The following is a 23,654-nucleotide window of genomic DNA, read 5'->3' as shown; positions in this document are numbered from 1 at the left end:
AAAAATGATTAAGGGAGTGAAACTTCTTCCTTATTAGGAGAGCCTGAGGGAGCTGAGGCTCTGCTGCTTGGAGGAGAGGAGCCTGAGGGGTGACCTCATTCATGTTTTTAAACATGTAAAGAGTGAGAGCCAAAAGGACAGATCCAGGCTCTGCTGGGTGATGCCCAGCGACAGCACAAGGGGCAATACATGGAAGCTGAGGCATAGGAAGTTTCATTTAACCATGAGGAGGAATTTTTTCCCTGTGAGGGTGACAGAAGACTGGAACAGGCTGCCCAGGGGAGTTGTAGAGTCTCCCTCTCTGGAGATACTCAAGACCTGCCTGGACATGTTCATGTGTGATCTGGTATAGATGATCCTCCTCTGGCAGGGGAGTTGGGCTGGATGAGCTTTTGAGGTCCCTTCCAGCCCCTGACACTCTGTGATTCTTTGATCCCATAATCTAAAATCCATCTCTTTAAATCTGATTTGTCTTTTGAAGTGCCATTCATCCCTGCAAAAGTCTGTGCCTTTGGTTAAAAACAATCTCAGTGCAGATACCATGGGACTAGCATTAGGAAGAAAGCCCTCCCCTTGGACCGGTACTCACATCCATCTTAGAGTAGACATCCTCAACATCAGCAAACAGCAAGAAGAGACAAACACCCAGCTGCACTGTGAGCACTGCTATGAACACATCTGAAGGAGCAAGAACAGACACAGAAAACTACAGATTTATGAGCAATCTCAGCTGTCTGCCTTTACTACAGAAAGATGCAATCATCTTCTGTGTCAAGCAGTTTTAAAACACCAAACAACAATGCCCATGAGATAAGAAGGTAGGAAAAGAAATGATCATAGTAAATCCCCAGCTTTACCTGGTTAAAAAGATATATTTGAGGCTGGGATTAGGCCTGTAGCCACAGATCTAAAATGCTAAACTAGTGTTTTGAAGATTTGGTCTGACCTCTCACACCTCAGGAGCCTTGGAGCCTGCCAGTGAGTCTCACCTTGAGCTCAGTGTCTTTTGTCATTCAGAAAAGTATCCAGGGTGAGCTTTGCTCTTATCAATGTGATTAGGAGCTCTGCCCTCAGTTTCAGTGATATTAAGACTCTGCTTTTGGTCAGGATCTAGAGAGTGCAGGTAACGGAAAAGCTAGTTCCCTCCCCATCTGCAGGCAAATGTTTCAATGGTGAGTAAATTCATGTTCTCATCTACTGACACACACCAAAGTTCACTTTCCAGCCACTTTGGTCAGTCTGGGAGGCTGATGGCCCACTCTCCTGTTATCTGGGAGGAATCTCCTCCCCTATTATTACACCTAAACAGCAAAGCCACGAAACGTGTGGCATTAATTTAACTCTTCAGCAAAGGAAGAGCTGAACAGAGCACTGCCTGAGAGAGAGATGCAGGGTTTGTCCTACAGAGAGAAAGAAAAGCTCTCTTATGCCTCTCCTGCAACTTCCAGAACTGCCACAATCCCACATGCTCATTATCCATCCACATGGCAAGTCTTTCAGAGGCAGAACAGACCTGCTAGACTTCACTAGAGCTCCTTCAATTCATTGCCTCCTTTAAAGAAGTTACCTTACAAAGAATTAGTAAATGTTAAACATCTGTGGTTCTGGAGCAGGAAGAAGAACCTCTGCAATTGCAGGATTTCATCTCATTTTGTTCTGAGATGGGTGTGAAAGAGTGCACTGAGAATGAGACCTCTCAAATTAGATGAGACTGTCTAATTCTGCCTCTTCTTCTTGTGTGTGTGTGTTTCAAGCTGCCTTAAGTAACGTGCTGCTCCTTCCAGCCAACACCATCTTTCTGCTACTCCTTGAAGGCTTTTACCAAACTCCCTTTGTAAAATAGAAATCCAAATGTCAGGCCAAGTTTTATCAGCACAGAAACACAAAATGTGGGCCCAACTCAGAGAGCAGGATGCCACTGGCACTCAAGTTTGTGAGAAGGAGGCCTTTAGGCATCTTGAATCTTAACATTTGGCTCCTTTTTGTGTGTGTGTGTGTGGGGGGGGGGGGGGTTGTTGTTGTTTCTTGGGTTTTTTTGTTTGTTTGATATCACTTTGGCCAAGTCTTCATTTTTCCCTAGTGAACTGACCACCTGAGATGACTTTCTCACAGATCCCTCCCTTTCACCTCATACTTAACAGTTGGTGTAGATGGGTTGCCTGAAAGGCTTTCCCTTGGAAAACACCAGTGCTACGATGAGGCAGTTGATGGTACTCAGCAGCCACACTGTGGTGTTCTCATAGCTCTTGTAGCCATTGTCCATTTGCCCATGGGCTCCGTCACTCATCTCATGGAGCCCCAGACTGGAAACAGAGGAGGAGTTCTTCGTGTGGTTGTTCATTGAGAGGCAGGCACTGGAAAAGAGTGTCACACTGGTCACTGAATGATCACTGTCCTGGCTGTTTCTCCCACCTTCCACTACCTCTGTCAGGAATCCTCTCCCACAGCCATGGTTTCCTCCTGCTATCACAAGGATGTAGGTTATTGCCAGTCCTCAAGTCCTCAGTCTCACCCACTGGGTTCAGCTCGCTGAACTCGGAGACCTGAGCTCAAACATAACCTGATCTTCCCCACAAACAAATACTCCTCTTTGTGCTCAGTAGAAGCATTCTTACCACATGCACCGTGCTGCATAGCAGACTTACCGGAGGGCTTAGGGACCTGCAAACAGCACTGGTTAGTGGGGAAGCACAGGGGCTGCCTGCAGCTGCTGATCAGGTCTGTGGTTAAGCTGATCGTGTTCAGTCCTGCACCACTCGGAGTCCCAAGCAGGAGACCTACCTGTGTATATTGTCCTTGGCATACCAAGGCTGCTCCTGGACCACGACAAACCCGAAGATCTGCATGCAGAGGCTGAAGAGGATGTTAAGTACAACAGAGAGCAGCAGCGGGGGTGAGATGAGCTGGCTAGGGGGTCTGTAGGGAACCAGCTTTGGATAGGCACCTGTGAAACTCACTGAAGCATGCACAGACCTTTACTGGTGTGTTCAAATACTCGAGCAGTGCTGCTGTAGATCAGTGGCTGTTATCAGTGGGCAGCACTTTCACAGTGTACAATGTATGCATACCAATACTGTATCAAAACCTCTCTTATAAAATCTTGCTGGCTACAGAAGAGGTTAATAAATGGCCTCTGACTGCAGTGAGGCATTTTTGGAAACGAAAATGTTGGATTTTTGTTTCATTTGGCAACTGTCAGGTACAAGGGGACATGCTCAAGCTCTCCTGTTCTCTTTGTCACTTGTCAGGTGCAGCTTTTCTGCTGCTCATGTTCTGCGCATCCTCCTGAACTAAGCACTGAGTGCCTAATTATTTGAGCTGGTACAGGACTGTGTTAACTGACCCAAGAGGTTTTCCTCTGTTTTTTAAGCTTGACAAAGTTACCAAACTCTGAATAAAAGATCTAGAGAAGGAGCCTTGATGCAGTGTCCCAAATGGGCAATTTACAGCAAGGTAGCCTTTGGCACTCAGTATTGTGAGAGCCTTTTAGCCTTTTTTATCAAGGTCTTTTCCTGCTCTCTGTATCCCAGCAGGTGTAGCAGACAGCCATGCATTTTTGCTATATGCTTTACAGGCCCCTACCCTTCCTGCTTTTAAACCTCTTCCTGCATTTACTCTGTCTCAACAGTCCCATCGTTCTTCTCCAACCAGTACTGGTTTGCTCTCTTGTTCTTGGCTCACAACTTCCTGCTCTGTACTGTCTGACATCCTTCGTTTCTTTGTTCTTTGTTTTCTTGTCTCTTGACTGGCACACCTCCTGCCTACATAGCTTCAAATACCAGCTGGACTCCAGTCGATCCCTACACTTTTTCACTCGGGCATTAATCCTTAAGTATCTTTGTTTATCTGCCTTCCCGATTCAACAGGATAAAGCCTGAATAGACTTCCCATTGCTTCAGGTCTATTTTTGCTCTTTCTTGAGATAATATCACAGTTATCAACAACCTACCTGCTCAGCAAATGCACCACTGAGAATTACCTATCTTATTTCAGAGCTTTTTCTCAAACGAGACATCTCCTTTTGTAATCCAAACATCCTGCACTCAGTATGTAGTCTCTTTTTCCTTCCTTCCTTCCTTCCTTCCTTCCTTCCTTCCTTCCTTCCTTCCTTCCTTCCTTCCTTCCTTCCTTCCTTCCTTCCTTCCTTCCTTCCTTCCTTCCTTCCTTCCTTCCTCCCTCCCTCCCTCCTTCCCTCCCTCCCTTCCTCCTTCCCTCCCTCCCTTCCTTCCTTCCCTCCTTCCCTTCCTTCCTTCCTTCCTTCCTTCCTTCCTTCCTTCCTTCCTTCCTTCCTTCCTTCCTTCCTTCCTTCCTTCCTTCCTTCCTTCCTTCCTTCCTTCCTTCCTTCCTTCCTTCCTTCCTTCCTTCCTTCCTTCCTCCCTCCCTCCCTCCTTCCCTCCCTCCCTCCTTCCTTCCTTCCTTCCTTCCTTCCTTCCTTCCTTCCTTCCTTCCTTCCTTCCTTCCTTCCTTCCTTCCTTCCTTCCTTCCTTCCTTCCCTTCCTTCCTTCCTTCCTTCCTGTACTATGCATTTCCAAGGAGCTAAAAAATATCTGAGATCATTCTCTTATTAATACATAAAATGACTAAGGGGCTTACTTGTCACACCAATTACAGTGGTAATAGCCAGATCTTGGAATAAAAATTGGTAATTGCCAAAGGAGTTTAGTTGCTGAAAAGAGGAGCACAAAGGGAAAAAAAAAAAGATAAAAGAAAAGAAAGAAAACAAAACATAAATCAGATATCTGGGCATGGGCTTGTTTACATCTTCTCCAGAAAGCTGTGCTATTTTCATGGAGCTAATCATAGCATCAGTCAGGGTTGGAAGGGACCACAAGGATCATCATCCCATGGGCAGGGACACCCTACCCTAGATCAGGCTGGCCAGAGCCTCATTCAGCCTGGCCTTAAACACTTCCAGGGATGGGGCCTCAACCACCTCCCTGAGCAACCCATTCCAGCCTCTCACCACTTTCATGCTGCAGAACTTACTCCTTACCTCCAGTCTGAACCTACCCATATCCAGCTTTACTCCATTCCCCCTAGTCCTGTCACTCCCTCATATCCTGAAAAGTCCTTCCCCAGCTTTCTTGTAGGTCCCCTTCAGACACTGAAAGGCCACAATAAGGTCACCTGGGAGCCTCCTCTTCTCCAGACTGAACAGCCCCAACTCTTTCAGTCTCTCCTCACAGCAGAGCTGCTCCAGCCCTCTGAGCATCCCAGTGGCCCTTCTCTGGACATGCTCCAGCATGTCCACATCCTTCTTGTAATGGAGGCTCCAGAGCTGGATGCAGTACTCCGGGTGAGGTCTCAGCAGAGCAGAGTAGAGGGGGAGAATCACCTCCCTCACCCTGCTGGCCACACTTCTCCTGCTGCAGCCCAAGATCTGGTTGGCCCTCGGGGCTGCAAGTGCACACTGCTGGCTCATGCTGAGCTTCTCATCCACCAGCACCCCCAGTGCTCTGCTCTTTGTTCTGAAATGCCACTCAGCAGACAAGGAGAGCAGGCAACCACCACCCTGCCAATAGGGCCTGGTGAATGCTCGTTTTGTGCTTTGTCTGGGCTAACCACACTTCCAGTTCATTCAGTGCAATAAAAAGAAGGCTACTGGAAGAGAGATGCTTCCTGAATTCTGTGTGGCTTCTGAATGCCAAGCTTGGGAAGAAGCCATGTAAAAGTGGTTTAAGGCACTCCAGAGGATTTTACATACTGTGAAGTTAATTCATGCTTTAAATGCTGAACAAACTGCTTATGCTCATGCCAGATTCTCCCTTGTCACAGACATATGCCCTCAGCCAAAAAGCTGTTAGTATCTCAACCTTCTTTTTACTCAGCTTGGATCTTGAGCTCACTGGCTGAAGTTATTAGCAAGAACCTTCTCAGTTCTCAGCTGGGGCTACAAACAGGCTATACAATCATGCCACAGGAGTTGGCAGCTCAGATAAAGGTAAAGCTCCACACTCTGGTTTTATGGTGACTTTGATGGTATGTTTCTCCTACAAGGGAGCCATAGCTCCTCCAGTTCTAGCCAACACGTTTCCAAGGCATACCCAGTACAGCAGGAGAACGCCGAGGTACTGAATGATGCTGTAGAGTGCCATGTACTTGAACATGCAGAAGGAAGTGACGAGGGCAGCACGGCCTTCCCTGTGTGGAGACATGGATAAAGGAGAGCAATGAGGTGAGGGGTCTGCTCCTCCTATCTGCCCTCTCCAAATGCTGCTGGAAAACAAGGCTTGTGACACCAGCAGAGAAACCTGGATAAAGGACAGCAATGAGGCAAGGGGTCTGCTCCTCCTGTCTGCCCTCTCCATACGCAGTTGGGCTGGAAGATCTTTCAAGCTCCCTTCCAACCCCTAACCTTCTGTGATGCTTGAGCATGTCCAGAGAAGGGCAATGAGGCTGGTGAGAGGCCTTGAGCACAGCCCTACGAGGAGAGGCTGAGGGAGCTGGGATTGGTTAGCCTGGAGAAGAGGAGGCTCAGGGGAGACCTTATTGCTGTCTACAACTACCTGAGGGGTGGTTGTGGCCAGGGGGAGGTTGCTCTCTTCTCTCAGGTGGCCAGCACCAGAACGACAGGACACAGCCTCAGGCTACACCAGGGGAGATTTAGGCTGGAGGTGAGGAGAAAGTTCTTCCCTGAGAGAGTCATTGGGCACTGCAATGGGCTGCCAGGGGAGGTGGTGGAGTCTCTGTCCCTGGAGCTGTTCAAGGCAGGATTGGACATGGCACTTGGTGCCATGGTCTAGCCTTGAGCTCTGTGGTGAAGGGTTGGACTTGATGATCTGTGAGGTCTCTTCCAACCCTGATGATACTGTGATACTGTGATACTGTGAATTTCAGGTGGGAAGCATTCAAATGGTAATTCTACAAAGTTAAAGGCATTTCTTTTTCTCTGCCTCTGTCCATATTGCCCTGGTGGGAACAGCCAAAACTAATATTTGAGAAGAGTGGGAAGTGCCTCCTTTGTGAAAGAGGAAACAAACCCCTCAGGCTTACCTGATCAGCTCTGGCACACACGCTATGCTGGGGGTCCGAGAGGTGAACGGGGAAGCCACAGACGCCTCCTGCTCCGACAGCGATATCCCCGCGTGGGCCACCTTCAGAGCCTGAAATTCACACTCTTCTTCAGCACACACACAGCAGGAAGGCACAGCAACTGACATGCAAGTGAAGACATGATGCTTTGTTCTGGGAGCAGCAGGTCCTTTTTGCTACATGGGTGTCCTCCTCTGCTGCTTTGACACAGCTTAGAATTTGGGATTTGGGATTTACCCCACCAGCACCAGAGAGCAAATCACCACACTCCTCAGCATTTGGAAGTAAAGTAGGCTAAATAGAAAAGGTAATACACATATACAAATACTCAATTCAAAAGAGATGTTGAGGTGCTGGAATGTGTCCAGAGAAGGGCAACAAGGCTGGTGAAGGGCCTGGAGCACAAACCCTATGAGGAGAGGCTGAGGGAGCTGGGGTTGTTTAGCCTGGAGAAGAGGAGGCTCAGGGGTGACCTCATTGCTGTCTACAACTACCTGAAGGGACATGGTAGCCAGGTGGGGGTTGGTCTGTTCTCCCAGACAACCAGCAACAGAACAAGGGGACACAGTCTCAAGTTGTGGCAGGGGAGGTCTAGGCTGGATGTTAGGAGGAAGTTCTTCACAGAGAGAGTGATTGGCATTGGAATGGGCTGCCCAGGGAGGTGGTGGAGTCACTGTCCCTGGGGGTGTTGAAGCAAATCCTGGCTGAGGCACTTAGTGCCATGGTCTAGTTGACTGGCTAGGGCTGGGTGCTAGGCTGGACTGGCTGATCTTGGAGGTCTCTTCCAACCTGGCTGATTCTATGATTCTATATACAACTAGACAATAGCTCAGGTACTCTCCTGGACACCTCAGCCTGCAAGGGCCATGTTGCCTTACCTCCTACTGCAGTGTAACCCAAACAATATAACCCTAAACAACTCAATATGAGCAAACAGAGTGCCCAAGGGGTCAAGAAAGCCAATGGCATCCTGCTTTGGATTAGAAATGCTGTGTCCGGCAGGAGTAGGGAGGTGATTTTTCCCTTATATTTGGCTGTGGTGAGGCCACACCTTGAGTGTTGTGTTCAGTTTTGGGCACCTCAATGCAAGAAGGATGTGGAGGTGCTGGAGCCAGTGCAGAGGAGGGCAATAAGGCTGGGGAAGGGCCTGGAAAATAACTCTTATGAGGAGTGACTGAAGGAGCTGGGGATGGTTAGTTTGAAGAAGAGGAGGCTGAGGAGAGACTTCATCACTGTCTACAGCTACCTGAAAGGACATTGTGCAGACACTGCTGTTGGTCTTTTCTCAGAGGTAAACAGTGATAGACAAGAGGGAATGGCCTAAAGCAGTGACTGGGTAGGTTTAGACTGGACATTAGGAAACATTTTTTCCCAGCAAGAGTGGTCAGGCATTGGAGTGGGCTGCCCAGGGAGGTGGTGGAGTCACCAACTCCGAATGCAGTTAAAAGTTGTTTGGTTGTGATGCTTGAGGATACAGTTTGAGGGTGAACTTTGTAGAGTAGGGACATGATCTTGGGTGTCTTTTCCAAATGGAATTTTTCTATGATTCTGTGAATGGTCAGCACAGAGAAGCAGGCAAGGCCAGAGGGAGAGACACAGGGAAAAGTGAGCAAGCAAGAGAGCAAGAACACTCTGAACTCCCAGCTATAGAGAAACGTAACAAGCCAGTGAAATGGGACAAACATAGCTCTGATATCTCAGTCAGTGTGCTAGTTTGAAGCAGGCTAGAATGTTTTGGTGAGAGAAAGTAGATAATTGGTTATGAAAGGAAAACATGGTTGTGTCTCTTCTCTCACAGTCTCGCTGAGAACTGTGGGAACAAGAAGTTAACATTAGATAACATTCTCCATTTTGCTCTCTCTCTGCTTTTGCCTTCAGACCAAGCCACATCTCCTTAACCTCACTGCCACTAACCTTGCTCCTTAACCTCTTGGCTGCACCTCTATTCTTTCTCAAGATTGGGGTACGGTTGAGAGGGGCAGGGGGAGGTGTTGGGGGTGGTTGAGAACCCCTCCTGGGGACTCAGGTTTCTGGGAGGGGAGTTGTGTTTCTGTATTACTTTTCCTTTGTATATTTCTGTATAGTGACCTTATTGCTGTCTACAACTACCTGAGGGGTGGTTGTGGCCAGGAGGAGGTTGCTCTCTTCTCTCAGGTGGCCAGCACCAGAACGAGAGGACACAGCCTCAGGCTGCGCCAGGGGAGATTTAGGCTGGAGGTGAGGAGAAAGTTCTTCCCTGAGAGAGTCATTGGACACTGGAATGGGCTGCCCGGGGAGGTGGTGGAGTCGCCGTCCCTGGAGCTGTTCAAGGCAGGATTGGACGTGGCACTTGGTGCCATGGTCTGGCCTTGAGCTCTGTGGTAAAGGGTTGGACTTGATGATCTGTGAGGTCTCTTCCAACCCTGATGATACTGTGAGACTGTAAATAGCTGATTGTATATTGTGCTAGCTGTAAATAAATAGCTCCATTTATATTCCCAGAGTCAGTCTGAGTTAGCTGGGGCATTTCCAAAAGTGTGGGGGGGGCGGGTTACAGCCTAAACCACCACAGTCAGCCCCTTAAGAGTCCCTCCTCCTGAACTCTCTCTCAGATTCTCTGGAGAAACCTTAATTTACAATTAAGATACTTAGTCTTAAAACTGTGGATCACCTGGGTGCTGCTGGAGTCTCCTCCCACCCCAGGTGTGGCCACTTTGCCCTCCCTGCCCACTCCCCTTTATAATCGGACCCAGGAGAGGCAGAAGCCTCAAGCTTGCCCATCTGGGCAGAGGGATCCCCTCCTGGCGTCGCTGGTGAGTACCCATGGTGCACACTGGGTGAATGGGAGTGGGATCTAAAGGCCGGGGGGGCCTGGTGGCCCCCCCGGTTAGGTAGGGAAAGAATTAATGATCATTCCAAAATAGAATCATGGATCTGTCAGAATCACCTAATTCTAAGCCCTGATGATATTTTTTGTTGAAATACTTTATTTAATGTAAGACAAAACTCACTGTTGTTTATTTAATCCACTGCTAAGTCTGCAGCCCTCTGGAATTCCATTTATTCAATGTATTTTGGTTGAAATGATTGCCTGTTCTCTTCCTGAGTCTGTAGGCAAAGGAATAGCCATGTTGTTCGTACCAACTAAATATTGAGCCTAGAATTCATTCTCCAAAATCTCAGCAAACAGCTCTGCCAACTAGAAAAATCTTTTTAAAGAAGACCCATTGCCAGGGGCCGAGAACCTCTGCTCTGTGGAACCTCCAGGGGCCGAGAACCTCTGCTCTGTGGAACCTCCAGGGGCCAAGAACCTCTGCTCTGTGGAACCTTCAAAAAGGGTAAGAAGGAGGAGCCAGGTAACTATAGACCAGTCAGCCTCACCCCTATTACCCAGTAAGATAATGGAGCAGCTTATCCTCAGTGCCTGCTTCATAGAATCAAGCAGGTTGGAAGAGACCTCCAACATCATCCAGTCCAACCTAGCACCCAGCCCTGTCCAGTCAACCAGACCATGGCACTAAGTGCCTCAGCCAGGCTTCTCTTGAACACCTCCAGGGATGGTGACTCCTCCACCTCCCTGGGCAGCCCATTCCAATGCCAATCACTCTCTCTGCCAACAACTTCCTCCTAACATTCAGCCTAGACCTTCCCTGGCATAACTTGAGACTGTGTCCCCTTGTTCTGTTGCCAGGTGCCTTGGAGAAGAGACCAACCCCACCTGACTACAGCCTCCTTTCAGGTAGTTGTAGACAGCAATGAGGTCAGCCCTGAGCCTCCTCTTCTGCAGGCTGCACACCCCCAGCTCCCTCAACCTCTCCTCACAGGGCTGTGTTCCAGGCCTCTCACCAGCTTTGTCAAGGACAAGAAGGTCACTGGGAGCAGTCAGGATGGTTTTACAAAGGGGATGTCATGTTTGACCAACCTGATAACCTTCTATGAAGATGTAACCAGGTGGATAGATGATGGCAGCACAGTGGATGTGCTTTACCTTGATTTCAGTAAAGCATTTGACACTGTCTCCCACAGCATCCTCATAGCTAAACTGAGGAGGTGTGCTCTGGGTGGTGGAATAGTGAGGTGGATTGGGAACTGGTTAAAGGAGTCAGAGAGTTGTGGTCAATGGGATGGGGTCTGGCTGGAGGCCTGTAACTAGTGGAGTCACTCAGAGGTCAGTACTGGGACCAGTATTATTCAATGTATTCATTAACGAGCTGGATGAGGGCACAGAGTGCACTGTCAGCAAGTTGGCTGATGACACCAAGCTGGGTGGAGTGGTTGCCACACCACAGTTGTGCTGCCATTCAGAGAGACTTAGGCTGAGAGCTGGGCAGGGAGAGGTCTAATGAAGTCCAATAGGGGCAAGTGTAGAGTCATGCACCTGGGAAAGAACAATCCTGTGTATCCATGTGGATTGGGGACTGACCTGCTGGAAAGCAGTGAAGGGGAAAAGGACTTGGGAGTGCTGGTGGATGGAAGGATGGCCATGAGCCAGCAGTGTGCTCTTGAGGTCGGGAAGGTCAATGACATTCTAGGGTGTATTAGAAGGGTTGTAGTTAGTAGGTCAAGGGAGGTTCTCCTGCCCTTCTACTCTGCCCTGCTGAGGCCTCATCTGCAGTATTGTGTCCAGTTCTGGGCCCTCCCAGTTCAAGGACAGGGAGCTGCTTGAGAGAATCCAGCACAGAGCCACAAAAATGATTGAGGAAGTTGAACATCTTCCTTGTGAGGAGAGCTGGAGGGAGCTGGGGCTTTAAGGAGGTCACCCTTTTAATCTTCTCCTCTCTAACCTAAATGTTTATAAATATGTGCAGGACGAGTGCCAGGAGGCTGGAGCCAGGCTCTGCTGGGTGATGCCCAATGACAGGACAAGGGTCAAGTGCAGAAGCTGAGGCATAGAAGGTTCCATATGAACCTGAGGATGTTTTGTTTTTTTTTAACCTGTGAAGGTGACAGAAAACTGGAACAGGCTGCCAAGGGGGGTTGTGGAGTCTCCCTCTCTGGAGATATTCAAAACCCACCTGGATGTGTTCCAGTGTGACCTGCTCTAGGTGATCCTGCTCTGGCAGGGGGGCTGGACCAGATGATCTTTTGAGGTCCCTTCCAGCCCCTAACATTCTATGAATGTCTGAACCTTCTTTTTTCTCTTTCCCCCCCTGCTTTTTCCTGTGCTTTGAGCATTCCTGTGTCCTTAGAAACACAAGGGGTTTATTTTATTGGATGGACTCCTCCTTTCAGAAAACAAAACAAAAGACAACACTTTAGAGTGCTTCTAAAACGTGCATTTCCAAAAACCTTGTAGGGCTACAGCTGTTACTCATGGAAACTCCTCACCCTAGTCTTCTCTGCTCCCAGGCACTTAAGGTGCTGACAGAAATCAGAGAATCCCCTGAGAGTTGTTGTGAAGGAAATGAATCAGTCCTGGAGATCACAAACTGCAGCAATCTCTGCCTGAGGCAGTTCTTCCAGCGTAAGGACCAGGCTGTGGGGCCTGGACTAAATCAGTACTGGTGCCAGTCCAGCTGCTCTGTGAACAAGCATAACACTCCCACCTCCAGCATGTCCTCAGTTTGGGATATTCTACTGACATTGCACTTTTCACTCTCTCTATAAATACATTGTGAAGAATTTTCACTTACCCCACAGTCATTTGCTCCATCTCCACACATGCCCACAAAGTAACTGAAAAAGAGAGTGACCTACAGTTCAGTTCTGGGGAAAATGAAACTCTCAACAGCAGAGAATCAGAACTTACTCCATGCAAGTCATTGATACAAGTCATGAAAGCCCTTCTGAGAGGTTGAAAGACCAAAACACAAGCCCAGGGCTTTGGACTGCATATGGGCTTTGGGCTTGCAACAAAAAGGTGCATACAGAAGAGATTTTCTGCTGTAAGGGACTGAAGAATATATTAGCCTGAAGTGGTTTGTTCTCTATAGCAGGCTCAGTCTTCCATCCTCACTTGGCTTAAGGTCAATTCTTACAGAGGAAAGGGCTAAATAGTGACAACCCCAATGGGTACTGGTACCTCATGTGCACTGGAGATAGACATGAATGGGGGTGCTGCTTTGGAGTCCCATCCTGCCAGAATCTCTTGGGGCAGACAGTGAGTGATGGAAGCAGCAGAAGTAGAAAGAGAAGAGATATGCGGCTTAAGAGGCTATCTGGAGTCAGTTCTCCACCCTGAGGCTGAAATTACCCTGCAAAAACGTGAGCCCTGAAAGTAAATCCTTGTTTCTGCAGCATCCAAGTAAAATCAGCCTAACGCTTCAGGAGCTCACTTGTGTCTTATACTGCTGAGCCTTGGATTTTAGTGTTCTCACTGGGAGGCCTTGATGGTGGTCCAGGGAGGCCAGGCAGTGGCTGGGGTGCTCACAGCTGCTCACACAAGGCTGGAATCTGAAACAGCCTAATGATAACCTTGCTCTAGGGCAAAGCCCTAGCTAGTTGAGATGAGGATGGAAGTCTTCAAAAGACTTGGGAAACAGCTGAATAATAAGCAACAAGAATCTGGGACTCAAGAATATGTACCTGCCTCTGTGAGCAGCACAAGGCACACCAATCCAGACTGCCTGCCCATGGTTTCTAACCCATCACACTGAATCAGCAATGCTGCAGTCAAAAGGCTGCTGGCACAGGAGAAGCTGCAGTGCTGGGATACACTTCTAAAAAGGCTGAGTAGACAAGTGCCCCTACTTCAGCCCGGAAAGAAAAGCAAGAATGAAGGATGATGAGAACAAATGAGACCTGGAGTCATGGGACTATCAGGTTTTTGATGGGTTACCAAGCCAACATGGGCTTCAGATCATTTTCCTCAGCAGGCTTCTGGCATTTAATTGCCAGGCTGCATGTCTCTGGAAGTTGCAGGTTTTGCTCTTCCAAGAAATGCTATGTTAGTCTAGATTGAGCTCTTACTAGACATTCAAAGCCTGGAAATTCATCAAACACTTCCTCACTCTTAATGCTCATTATGAACTTACTCCAGCTTTTGAAACTCTTCCACAAGGCTGGATTTCTGACCAGGAGACATTCTAGCAAACACTGTTCCGTTCAACAGGAGCTGTAAGGAGAGGAAGGGAAGTGACTGTTCTGAGCACTCAAGTCACAGTGGTCCTAGGGAACAGAAACTACCCAAAACTCCACATTTCCAAACAACTTCTGCTAGACTTTGTGATGATTTGGTTGTTACCTGTCCCACCCCTCCCCTTCCCCCAGAATTCACCAGACTAGACTCAGTTGGCTGGAAATTAAGGGAGCTATATTAACAGCTTAGCATAATTTACAAGCACACATATATACACACAATATAGAGATATTTACAGTTAGACACAAGTTAAAAGTGACACAGAGACACCAAAAAATATCCCTCCTGAAACAGTCAGACCGCCCAGGAGGCTCCCAACAAAAACCTCCACCTGCTGCCTCCTCTTTCCCTCTGCTCAGAAATAACCAGGTAAACCTTTGTATAGCTCATGTGATAGATCTGAGATGAGATATCAGAAAGACTATGAGGAGGGAAGAGGTAAAAGGCAAATCAGATTAAAGAGTTAAGGCAGATGCAACCACGCAGACCACCAGGGAGAAGAAATAAAAACAGGTGAGAGCTGAGAAAAGTGAGTGCTTTATCTTATATTTTGACTACTTGTGTCTCTCAGCAGAAGAATGAGTGATACAGGTCACTGTTATTTTTCCCCTTACAACCAGAGATTTAATTTCTGTCAGTAAAATATTCCAATTAGCCTCAAACCAGCACAGACTTCCAAAGCAGGAAAGGCTGATGCTCAAAGATAAAAGGAATCTTCTTTACTTTGATAAAAAAATCACAATAAGAACGAGAAGCCTGGGGTGTCATTTGAGTTGCCTGGCCACTAGAAGAGAGCTCATAGAATCAATCAGGTTGGAAGAGACCTCCAACATCATCCAGTCCAACCTAGCACCCAGCCCTAGCCAATCAACCAGACCATGGCACTAAGTGCCTCATCCAGGCTTTTCTTGAACATCTCCAGGGTGTCCAGCACCTCCCTGGGCAGCCCATTCCAATGCCAATCACTCTCTCTGCCAACAACTTCCTCCTAACATCCAGCCTAGACCTCCCCTGCCACAACTTGAGACTGTGTCCCCTTGTTCTGTTGCTGCTTGCCTGACAGAAGAGACCAACCTCACCTGGCTACAGCCTCCCTTCAGATAGTTGAGGATAGCAATGATGTCACCCCTGAGCCTCCTCTTCTGCAGGCTGCACACCCCCAGCTCCCTCAGCCTCTCCTCACAGGGCTGTGCTCCAGGCCCCTCACCAGCTTCATTGCCCTCTCTGGACACATTCCAGCACCTCAACATCTCTCTTAAATTTAGGAGCCCAGAACCAAACACAGCACTCAAGGTGTGGCCTGATCAGTGTTGAGTACAAAGGAAGAATAACCTCCCTTGTCCTGCTGGCCACACTGTTCTTGATCCAGGCCAGGATGTCATTGGCTCTCTTGGCCACCTGGGCACACTGCTGGCTCATGTTCAGCTACTCTCTACCAGTACCCCCCAGGTCCCTCTCTTCCTGGCTGATCTCCAACCCCTCTGTCCCTGGCCTGTAATGCTGCTTGGGGTTGTTGTGATGAGAATGTCCTTTCCATCAAACAGAAATGTAGTCCCATATTTTCTCCTGCTGCCCAAAATGTGGCAGAATCAGAGCTGTGCAAGGGCCAGAGAATAGGGCACACATTTTAAGTCATGTCCTCACACCATAAGGCAGGGGTGAGTTTTTTGGGTGCAGGAGGAAAAAAATCTAGCTTTTCAGATTCTTCCCTGTAAATTAGTGTCAGAGATTCATTGAGCCTATAAATATTTCAAGGTTAGAATTGTTCCCAAAAGATGTCCTGGTCCAAATCTGTTCAGCTAATTACATCTAGACAGTCTGTCTCTGCTGAATGGTGATTTGTTGAGTTGACAAATGACTTAGGCTGGAAGAGACCTTAGAAGTCATCCAGTCTGACCTCCCTGCCATGGGCAGGGACAGCTCTCAAGTAGACAATTCTACTTAACCCAGATCTTACCTTTGGAAGTAAGTGCCTGAAGTGCTGTGTTACAATTTGGTAAGATTTTCCACTCATGGCAAAATGATAGTGGCCTAATCCTGATGCCAGACTGCTGCTTCTGTCTGTCTGTCTGTTGTCCTCCTATAGAACAAGAAAGGATGAATGCTGCTTCCAGGCTCTTAAAAGCTGCTATGTGCACAAGCACTACTCCAGACAAAAGGACATACCATGGGGAGGGCACATGCACGTGTGAAGACCCTGGGAGGCCCATTTCTTTTATCTGGCTTTGTAAAGGGATTTAGGCATATAATTCCCATTTCACACTGAAATTAATGGCATTTCTTGTATCTCAAAAGCTAGCCCTCAGTATTATCCCTTGAGGTGAAATACAGCAAAGTCGCTGCTCAGCCTGAGCCTTGGCAGAAAGAAATCTCTCAACAGCTTCTGCAGAGAGGCCTGACCACCAGTTTGGTTCTAATGCTTCTCACAGAAGGCTCAGCACCTTCAGTCATACAGGAATGAAGGAGTACATTCAGTTATTCAGGAGAATAACTGGTCTTTGCCTCAGTTTCTTTGTGGAGATGCTTGATGAAGCAGGATTCTCTAGCACAGCTAGTCTGGTTCACTTGGTAGATGCAGTTTCTCAATAACTAATTTGTGGTTTAACTCTGCAGGCTTTGGGAAGTGCCAACTCTCAGACAGGGCTGGTTCATTCAGTGCACTCCCACAGATTTTAAGTCCACAGCTACACTACCAAAGTTACCTTGCAGGGAAAGGAAACACACTTTAAGCTGGCATCAGCTAAGCATGGGGGCTAGAGATAAAATCTTTCTCGTGCTTCTGAAGCAAAGCTGCTCTCAAACCTAGCCACATAGTTAACAAAAACATGTTCACAAGATAATACATTAGGAAGTAAGCTCTGTGGGAGCACATTTGGACAACAGTCCCTTCTTTGCAAACACTTTCCTATCACATAGCATCCTGACACGCAGGCGATGGTAAATGACTGCTCTCTGTTACACCACCAATGGTAAATGACTGCTCTCTGCTATACCACCACAATCCCACTGTATAATTTAAAGCATTCCAGTTTAGTTTGTTTTCCTAAGCTCAATAGCTGCTTCTTATTTGCTCACCATGCTTGCATGATCTTCAGGTTTGTTTTCTTCTAGTGGTTTCCAGGTGATAGATGCTGAGAAAGACCCAGGTGTTTTGTTTGCTTCCACGAGAATTACTCTGTTTGCTGGAGGAATCATCCCAGCACTTTTGGCAATGGTTACAGCTGTCTGCATGTTGTCACCTGGAAGAATCAAGAGGAAAGTTATCTGAAAATGTCTACCTCTGTAGCACTGAAACAGGCTCCCCAGAGAGGTTGTGGAGTCTCCTTCTCTGGAGACTGTCAAAGCCTATCTGGATGCATTCCTGTGTGAGCTGTGCTAGATTCTGTGGTCCTGCTCTGACAAGGGGGTTGGATTTGATGATCTCCTTGGGTCCCTTCCAACCCCTAATATTCTGTGAGCCTGCAATTGTTTATGGAGGAAGCTGTAGCCTTCTCCTGAATTCCAAGTTTTCAAACATATCCACAAGATTCAGTAAGATTTACATCTTTGACAGTGAGATGGGCGGAAGAATTGAGTGCACCCTCAGCAGGTTTGCAGATGGCACCAAGCTGTGTGGCACAGTTGACTTGCTAGAGGGCAGGGATCCATCCAGAGGCCAACCTCATGACATTCAAGAAGGCCAAGTGTAAGGTCCTGCACCTGGGTTGGCACAGTCCCAAGCATGGCACAGTCCAGGCTGGGTAGGGAATGGCTGAGAGCAGCCCTGAGGAAAAGGACCTGGGGGTCTGGGATGATGAAATATGACCCTGCAGTGTGAGTGCAGCCCAGACAGCAACGCTGTGCTGGGCTGCAGCAAGAGCAACGTGGCCAGCAGGGCAAGGGAGGGGATTCTGCCCCTTTGCTCTTGTCAGGCTCCACCTGGAGTGCTGTGTGCAGTTCTGGAGCCCCCAGCACAAGCAGGACATGGAACTGTTGGAGCCAGTCCAGAGGAGGGCCATGAAGATGCTCAGAGGGCTGCAGCAGCTCTGCTGTGAGGACAGGCTATGAGAGTTGGAGCTCTGCAGCCTGGAGAAGGGAAGGCCTTGAGGAGACCTTATAGAGGCCTTCCGGTATCTGAAGGAGGCCTACAGGAAGGCTGGGGAGGGACTACTGACAAAGTCTTGTAATGACAGGTCAAGAGGTAATGGGTTTAAACTGGCAGAGAGGAGATTCAAACTAGATGCTAGGAAAGGGTTCCTTGCAGTGAGGGTGGTGAGACACTGGCACAGGTTGCCCAGGGAGGTTGTGGCTGCTCCCTCCCTGGAGGTGTTCAAGGCCAGGTTGGATGAGGCCTTGAGCGACCTGTTCTAGTGGGAGGTGTCCCTGCCTATGGCAGGAGGTTGGAACTGGATGATCCTTGAGGTCCCTTCCAACCTAAACCATTCTATGAGATTTCTATATCTGTACCTAAGAGTTTCTGGTAAAGTTGAAAACCCTGCAGACAGACTCAGTCTCAATAACTAAATGCATTTTCATCTGGAAATGAAATCTTTTCACTTTCACCTGGAGGGAAAATATTTTCTTTCAGCCTGAAGAGAACAAGAAAGGATTCACTGTAATGTTGCTGCTGGTGTCACTGATTCTCATCAACTGGCTTTAGACAGCTTTAGTGTAGGGTGAGTGCTGAAAGGGCTGAAGCCCAAGAATACAAGGTCTGTGTTACCCTTGGGAAAACTTCCATGGCAAAAGTAGGGATTATCCTATCTGAATCCAAAACAGCCCTTCAAGGGAAACAGTGCAATAAGTAGAGATGGGAGGCATGAGTTACCAGATGTTATCAGGTTCAGTGCTTTGTCCTGGCACCCATGCTCCACCTCTCTTCATTTATAACAGGACTTCATGAGGCCCTTATAAAGATGGGATCTTGCATTCTATGTCTCTGTGCATACCATCTGATATCCTTATCAGGGAGAACAAATGGACTCAGCAGGAGCAGGGAGGTCATTCTGCCCCTGTACTCTGCACTGGTTAGACCACACCTTGAGTGCTGTGTTCAGTTCTGGGCCCCCCAGTTTAGGAGGGACATTGAGATGCTTGAGCGTGTCCAGAGAAGGGCGACGAGGCTGGGGAGAGGCCTTGAGCACAGCCCTATGAGGAGAGGCTGAGGGAGCTGGGATTGGTTAGCCTGGAGAAGAGGAGGCTCAGGGGTGACCTTATTGCTGTCTACAACTACCTGAGGGGTGGTTGTGGCCAGGGGGAGGTTGCTCTCTTCTCTCAGGTGGGCAGCACCAGAACAAGAGGACACAGCCTCAGGCTGTGCCAGGGGAGATTTAGGCTGGAGGTGACGAGAAAGTTCTTCCCTGAGAGAGTCATTGGACACTGGAATGGGCTGCCCGGGGAGGTGGTGGAGTCGCCGTCCCTGGGGCTGTTCAAGGCAAGGTTGGACGTGGCACTTGGTGCCATGGTCTGGCCTTGAGCTCTGTGGTAAAGGGTTGGACTTGATGGTCTGTGAGGTCTCTTCCAACTCTGATGATACTGTGATACTGTGACTTGCTGGAAGCCATCAAGGGAACACAAAGGTTCTGATCTGTGGTGAAGGTGGGGCAGATTAAGAGTTGGGTGTCTGACAGCTTGGTGAAGTGGTCAGGGGCATCAGCCTGCGTGGTTGAGCTCATGTCATTATTGCAAGAGAGATATTTCTTGGGCTGTAGTTTCCTGAGCTACACAAATGTCTGTGCCTTCCTACAAGTGGTGACAAAGCAGCAGACTGCTCACTCAAACACCAGTGAGCTCCCTGTATGGGCCAGTGGCCATGTAAATAATTCACCCTCTGTAGATACCTGTGACCATAACACTCCTGATGCGAGCAGCACTGAGCTCTTCCAGGACAGGCTTTGTCTCCCGCTTTAATCGATTCTCCAGTATCAGCAGACCCAAGAATGTCAGCTCAGATTCCACCTCCTCCCTAATGGTGAAGAAGGGACAGACAAATGTAGTTCTTCTTTTAGTCTTTGTCCTGGTTTTGCTTTGAGTTTGCTGATAGCCAGGTCTAACTGCTAATCATCCCACCTAACTCAAAAGAACTAGTTTGTTAGTTGCTAGCAGTCCTAGGCTGTCTTTTGTTGCTCTAAACACTACCAGAGCTTGCTTGACACTGGCAGCAAGTGGTGCTGGTTGTTTATGGAGGATCTTCAATTGTTTTTTTTCCACCCTTCTGTTCTTTTCTTCCCCTGCTCTGAAGAATGAGCTCAACACACAGCCAGCTTCCAGCTCATGTTTGCCTAATTACCAAACCAAAAGAGTCAGTTTTGAGCTATCTACTCCACATACCAACACAAAGCCTGGTGGATAAGTTAGGCTGGTTTCCACTCATGCACCATCCTTAGCCAGCACAAAAAAGGACCTTGAATTTCCTGCAAGATTCACAAACTGTGCTGCTCTGATTGGGATAGTTCATGCACCCTAGTCCTGTTCATTTGAGGACTGTACAACAAACACACTTTAGTGTGTGTGCTGGTCTCATGGGGGTCATCTGCTGCCTTTCTTGCATCAAGGAGCCAGGACATCAAACATCCCTCAAAACTCCCACCCAGCCAACCCAAAACTTCTCTTCAGGTGAAAGCCTGGATAAATTTGCAAGGAGGCTGGTAGAAATGATAGACTGAGGGAGGAGTGTACTAGAGTTATGCATCCTCTGGTGAGCCAAAGCTAAGAACTATGTGAGGATGGGCTAAGAGAGTTGAGAATGTTCAGCCTGAAGAAGGCTCTGCCTTTCAATACCTGAAGAGAGCCTACAGGAAGGCTGCAGAGGGACTTTTCATAAGGTTGCCTAAAGACAGGACTAGGTGGAATGGTTTGAAGCTGAGGGAGAGCAGGGTTAGACTGGTAATGGGTTTAAACTGGAAGAGGGGAAATTCAAACTAGATGTTAAGAAAGGGTTCTTTACAGTGAGGGTGGTGAGACACTGGCACAGGTTGCCCAGGGAGGTTGTGGCTGCTCCCTCCCTGGAGGTGTTCAAGGCCAGGTTGGATGAGGCCTTGAGCTACCTGTTCTAGTGGGAGGTGTCCCTGCCTATGGCAGGAGGTTGGAACTGGATGATCCTTGAAGTCACTTCCAACCTACCCCATTCTATGAAGATCCTGCTCTGCAGGGGAGGTGGGTTGGATGATCTTTTGAGGTCCCTTCTAGTCCCCTGACATTCTGCAAAGTTGTTCTTCAAAACAAGGATGATGAAACTCTGGAATAGGGTGCCCAGGGAGGTTGTGGATGCACCCTCCCTCGAGGTGTTTAAAGCCAGATTGAATGAGGCCTTGGGCAACCAAGTCTAGTTGAAAGGCACCAAGTAGGGGTTTAGAATAGATGATCTCTAAGGTCCCTTCCAACCTAAGCTGTTCTGGGGCTATGCCATAAGTATGGTGTAGTGAGGTGCCCTCTACCAGTTCTCAGGCAGACCTATATCCAGATTTAAATCAGGTTCCCTCTGGCCCAAATCTAACAAAACTCTGCACTACAGCCCAGTTCTTGGCAGGGGAATTTTGGCAATGCAAGGCACCACCAGCCTCCAGTTGAAAGTTGCTGATAAGAAGCTGTCAAAGGCTTACCTCGTTAGATCCGCAGATTGCTTCCCTGCCTGTAGAGGCTTACATGCCAGTCCGATGACCCTGAAGCCCTGTGCTGTGTAGAACAGGAGCTTGCTTTCAAAGTTGGATGGGACTGTTCAAAAGAGGAAGAGACAGATCAGATCAGGGCATTTCACAGCTTTCAAGCGAAAGGAAGCAGGGAAGGTTCCTGTCACAGAGAGCAGCTACACCTCGACTCTACCAACAGGCCAAGGACATCAGGCAAAGCTGACAAATTGAACTTCAGGAAGAAAATTATTGCCTTTTCCTCTATCACTTTGCACTTAGGAGCCAAAACTGCTCTGCAAAGACTTACCTGTGTCTAGCACGTCGTGAAGGAGCTGTGCTTTTCTAGCTGCCTTACAAAGGCTTGGAGGAAAGGAAAAAACAAACCAACAAACAAACAAAAAATCAACAAAAAAACCCAAACTCAATACCTTTTTTTTTTTTTTTTTGGTGTATTCTGAACCTGTAGAGAATTTTCCCAAGCATCTATTCTGGCAAGGTTTGTGCTGCCTCATGCAGGAGCAGGTTTGCATCCCCTCGCTGCACAAGGTTAACCCTCCTGGGGGGAGTGATCTTCAACCTGACCCCAGGTGGCCTTGACCCCTCCGCAGGGGTGGGTTTAAACACTACCAAGTGATGGTGGTTAGACTACTCCCCCTTCCTAAGAGCCATAAAAGCAGGGGGACTTTCTGCTTGCTCTCTCTTCCCTGCCTTCCTGTTGGGCATAGTAGTATTAAATGCAGTGATCCTATAGAATTGTCTGAGTGTTATAGACTGGAACATAAGCCACGGGCAGGTGAGAGTGCACGAGCTCAGAAGTGCTGAGTTAAGATAAAATAGAAGGTTGGAATGACCTTAGAGAATGGTGTAACAAATAGAAACAAGGGTAAGGCTGCAGCCTGTGGTTTTCACCTATCTCTGCTGACTTGGATTGCTTAGACACAATGTATGTGTTGCTGAGAGAATGTGATGAATGTCTACACCAATTAGTATGTACTTTCTAAGGCAGGTCCGTGTAACCAATTACAGTTCAATAGAATTTGTAGCCTTCTGATGAAAGGTGTATAAACATATGTTTGGAATGCAATAAACAGATGGAATTGGCTTGCATCAAGCATCTCCCCATCTCTTCTGGTGCCTGTAACATCGTAGCCCATGGCACCTTCCTGCTCACCAGAAATCACCATCCTGTTCCTGGTTGTCTTTGTTTTACCATGTGGCCATCACTCACAAGGTGGACAAAACCCATTGCTATCAAAAGCTGGTTGTATATTTACATGTGTTGTATCTTGTTTCCCCTTCCCTATGCTTTTGTAAGTTCCCTACCTCATATATCTTTTATTTATTGATAAACTTTTCTTCTTTTAACTTCCAAATCACAGTGAGATTATTCATTTGGGTCTGCATACCTTTCCTCTCTCTCCATCTAATTCCTTTTCTTTTGGGAAAGAAGGGGGAAGAGGGAAGGGCATCCTATAAATTGATATTGGTTCTATCAACTATATTTGAGTCTCTGGGAAATTTAAATTAGAACCAAGACACTCGTGCAGGAGCTGGTTCTTGCTTTTACCTCTCAACAGTCTTTCTTTTCTGAGAAGGGCCCTATGAGAACTTAGTCATAGAATCATAGAATCAAACAGGTTGGAGGAGACCTCAAGCTCATTCAGTCCAACCTGTCCCCCAGTCCTAGCCAATCAACTAGACCATGGCACTAAGTGCCTCAGCCAGGCTTTTCTTCAACACCTCCAGGGATGGTGATTCCACCACCTCCCTGGGCAGCCCATTCCAATGCCAATCACTCTCTCTGTGAAGAACTTCCTCCTAACATCCAGCCTATACTTCCCCCTGCACAACTTGAGACTGTGTCCCCTTGTTCTGTTGCTGGTTGCCTGGGAGAAGAGACCAACCCCCACCTGGCTACAGCCTCCCTTCAGTCCTGGACAAACTTTCCAGGGTGAGGT

The 23,654-nt window shown here is 48.0% G+C and overlaps 1 protein-coding gene across 1 annotated transcript in view; it reads right to left on the bottom strand.

Moving 5' to 3' along the window:
• ATP13A4 (ATPase 13A4) overlaps positions 1–23,654 on the bottom strand; it is a 63,806-nt gene that overhangs the window by 5,284 nt on the left and 34,868 nt on the right. Inside the window, exons 17-28 of the mRNA XM_064152913.1 lie at positions 21,670–21,781; positions 19,909–20,033; positions 17,165–17,328; positions 16,047–16,169; positions 13,986–14,065; positions 12,645–12,687; positions 6,994–7,103; positions 6,045–6,141; positions 4,594–4,666; positions 2,782–2,956; positions 2,140–2,354; positions 590–678 (exon numbers count right to left, since the gene is read on the bottom strand). Of these exons, the coding sequence (XP_064008983.1) occupies positions 590–678; positions 2,140–2,354; positions 2,782–2,956; positions 4,594–4,666; positions 6,045–6,141; positions 6,994–7,103; positions 12,645–12,687; positions 13,986–14,065; positions 16,047–16,169; positions 17,165–17,328; positions 19,909–20,033; positions 21,670–21,781 (1,406 nt within the window). The remainder of the gene's footprint in view (positions 1–589; positions 679–2,139; positions 2,355–2,781; positions 2,957–4,593; positions 4,667–6,044; positions 6,142–6,993; positions 7,104–12,644; positions 12,688–13,985; positions 14,066–16,046; positions 16,170–17,164; positions 17,329–19,908; positions 20,034–21,669; positions 21,782–23,654) is intronic.

The sequence above is a fragment of the Pogoniulus pusillus genome, chromosome 13 (assembly GCF_015220805.1).
Source record: "Pogoniulus pusillus isolate bPogPus1 chromosome 13, bPogPus1.pri, whole genome shotgun sequence".
Lineage (NCBI taxonomy): Eukaryota > Metazoa > Chordata > Aves > Piciformes > Lybiidae > Pogoniulus > Pogoniulus pusillus.
Note: the sequence above shows the minus strand (reverse complement) of the source record. Positions and strands in the feature narration are given on the sequence as shown.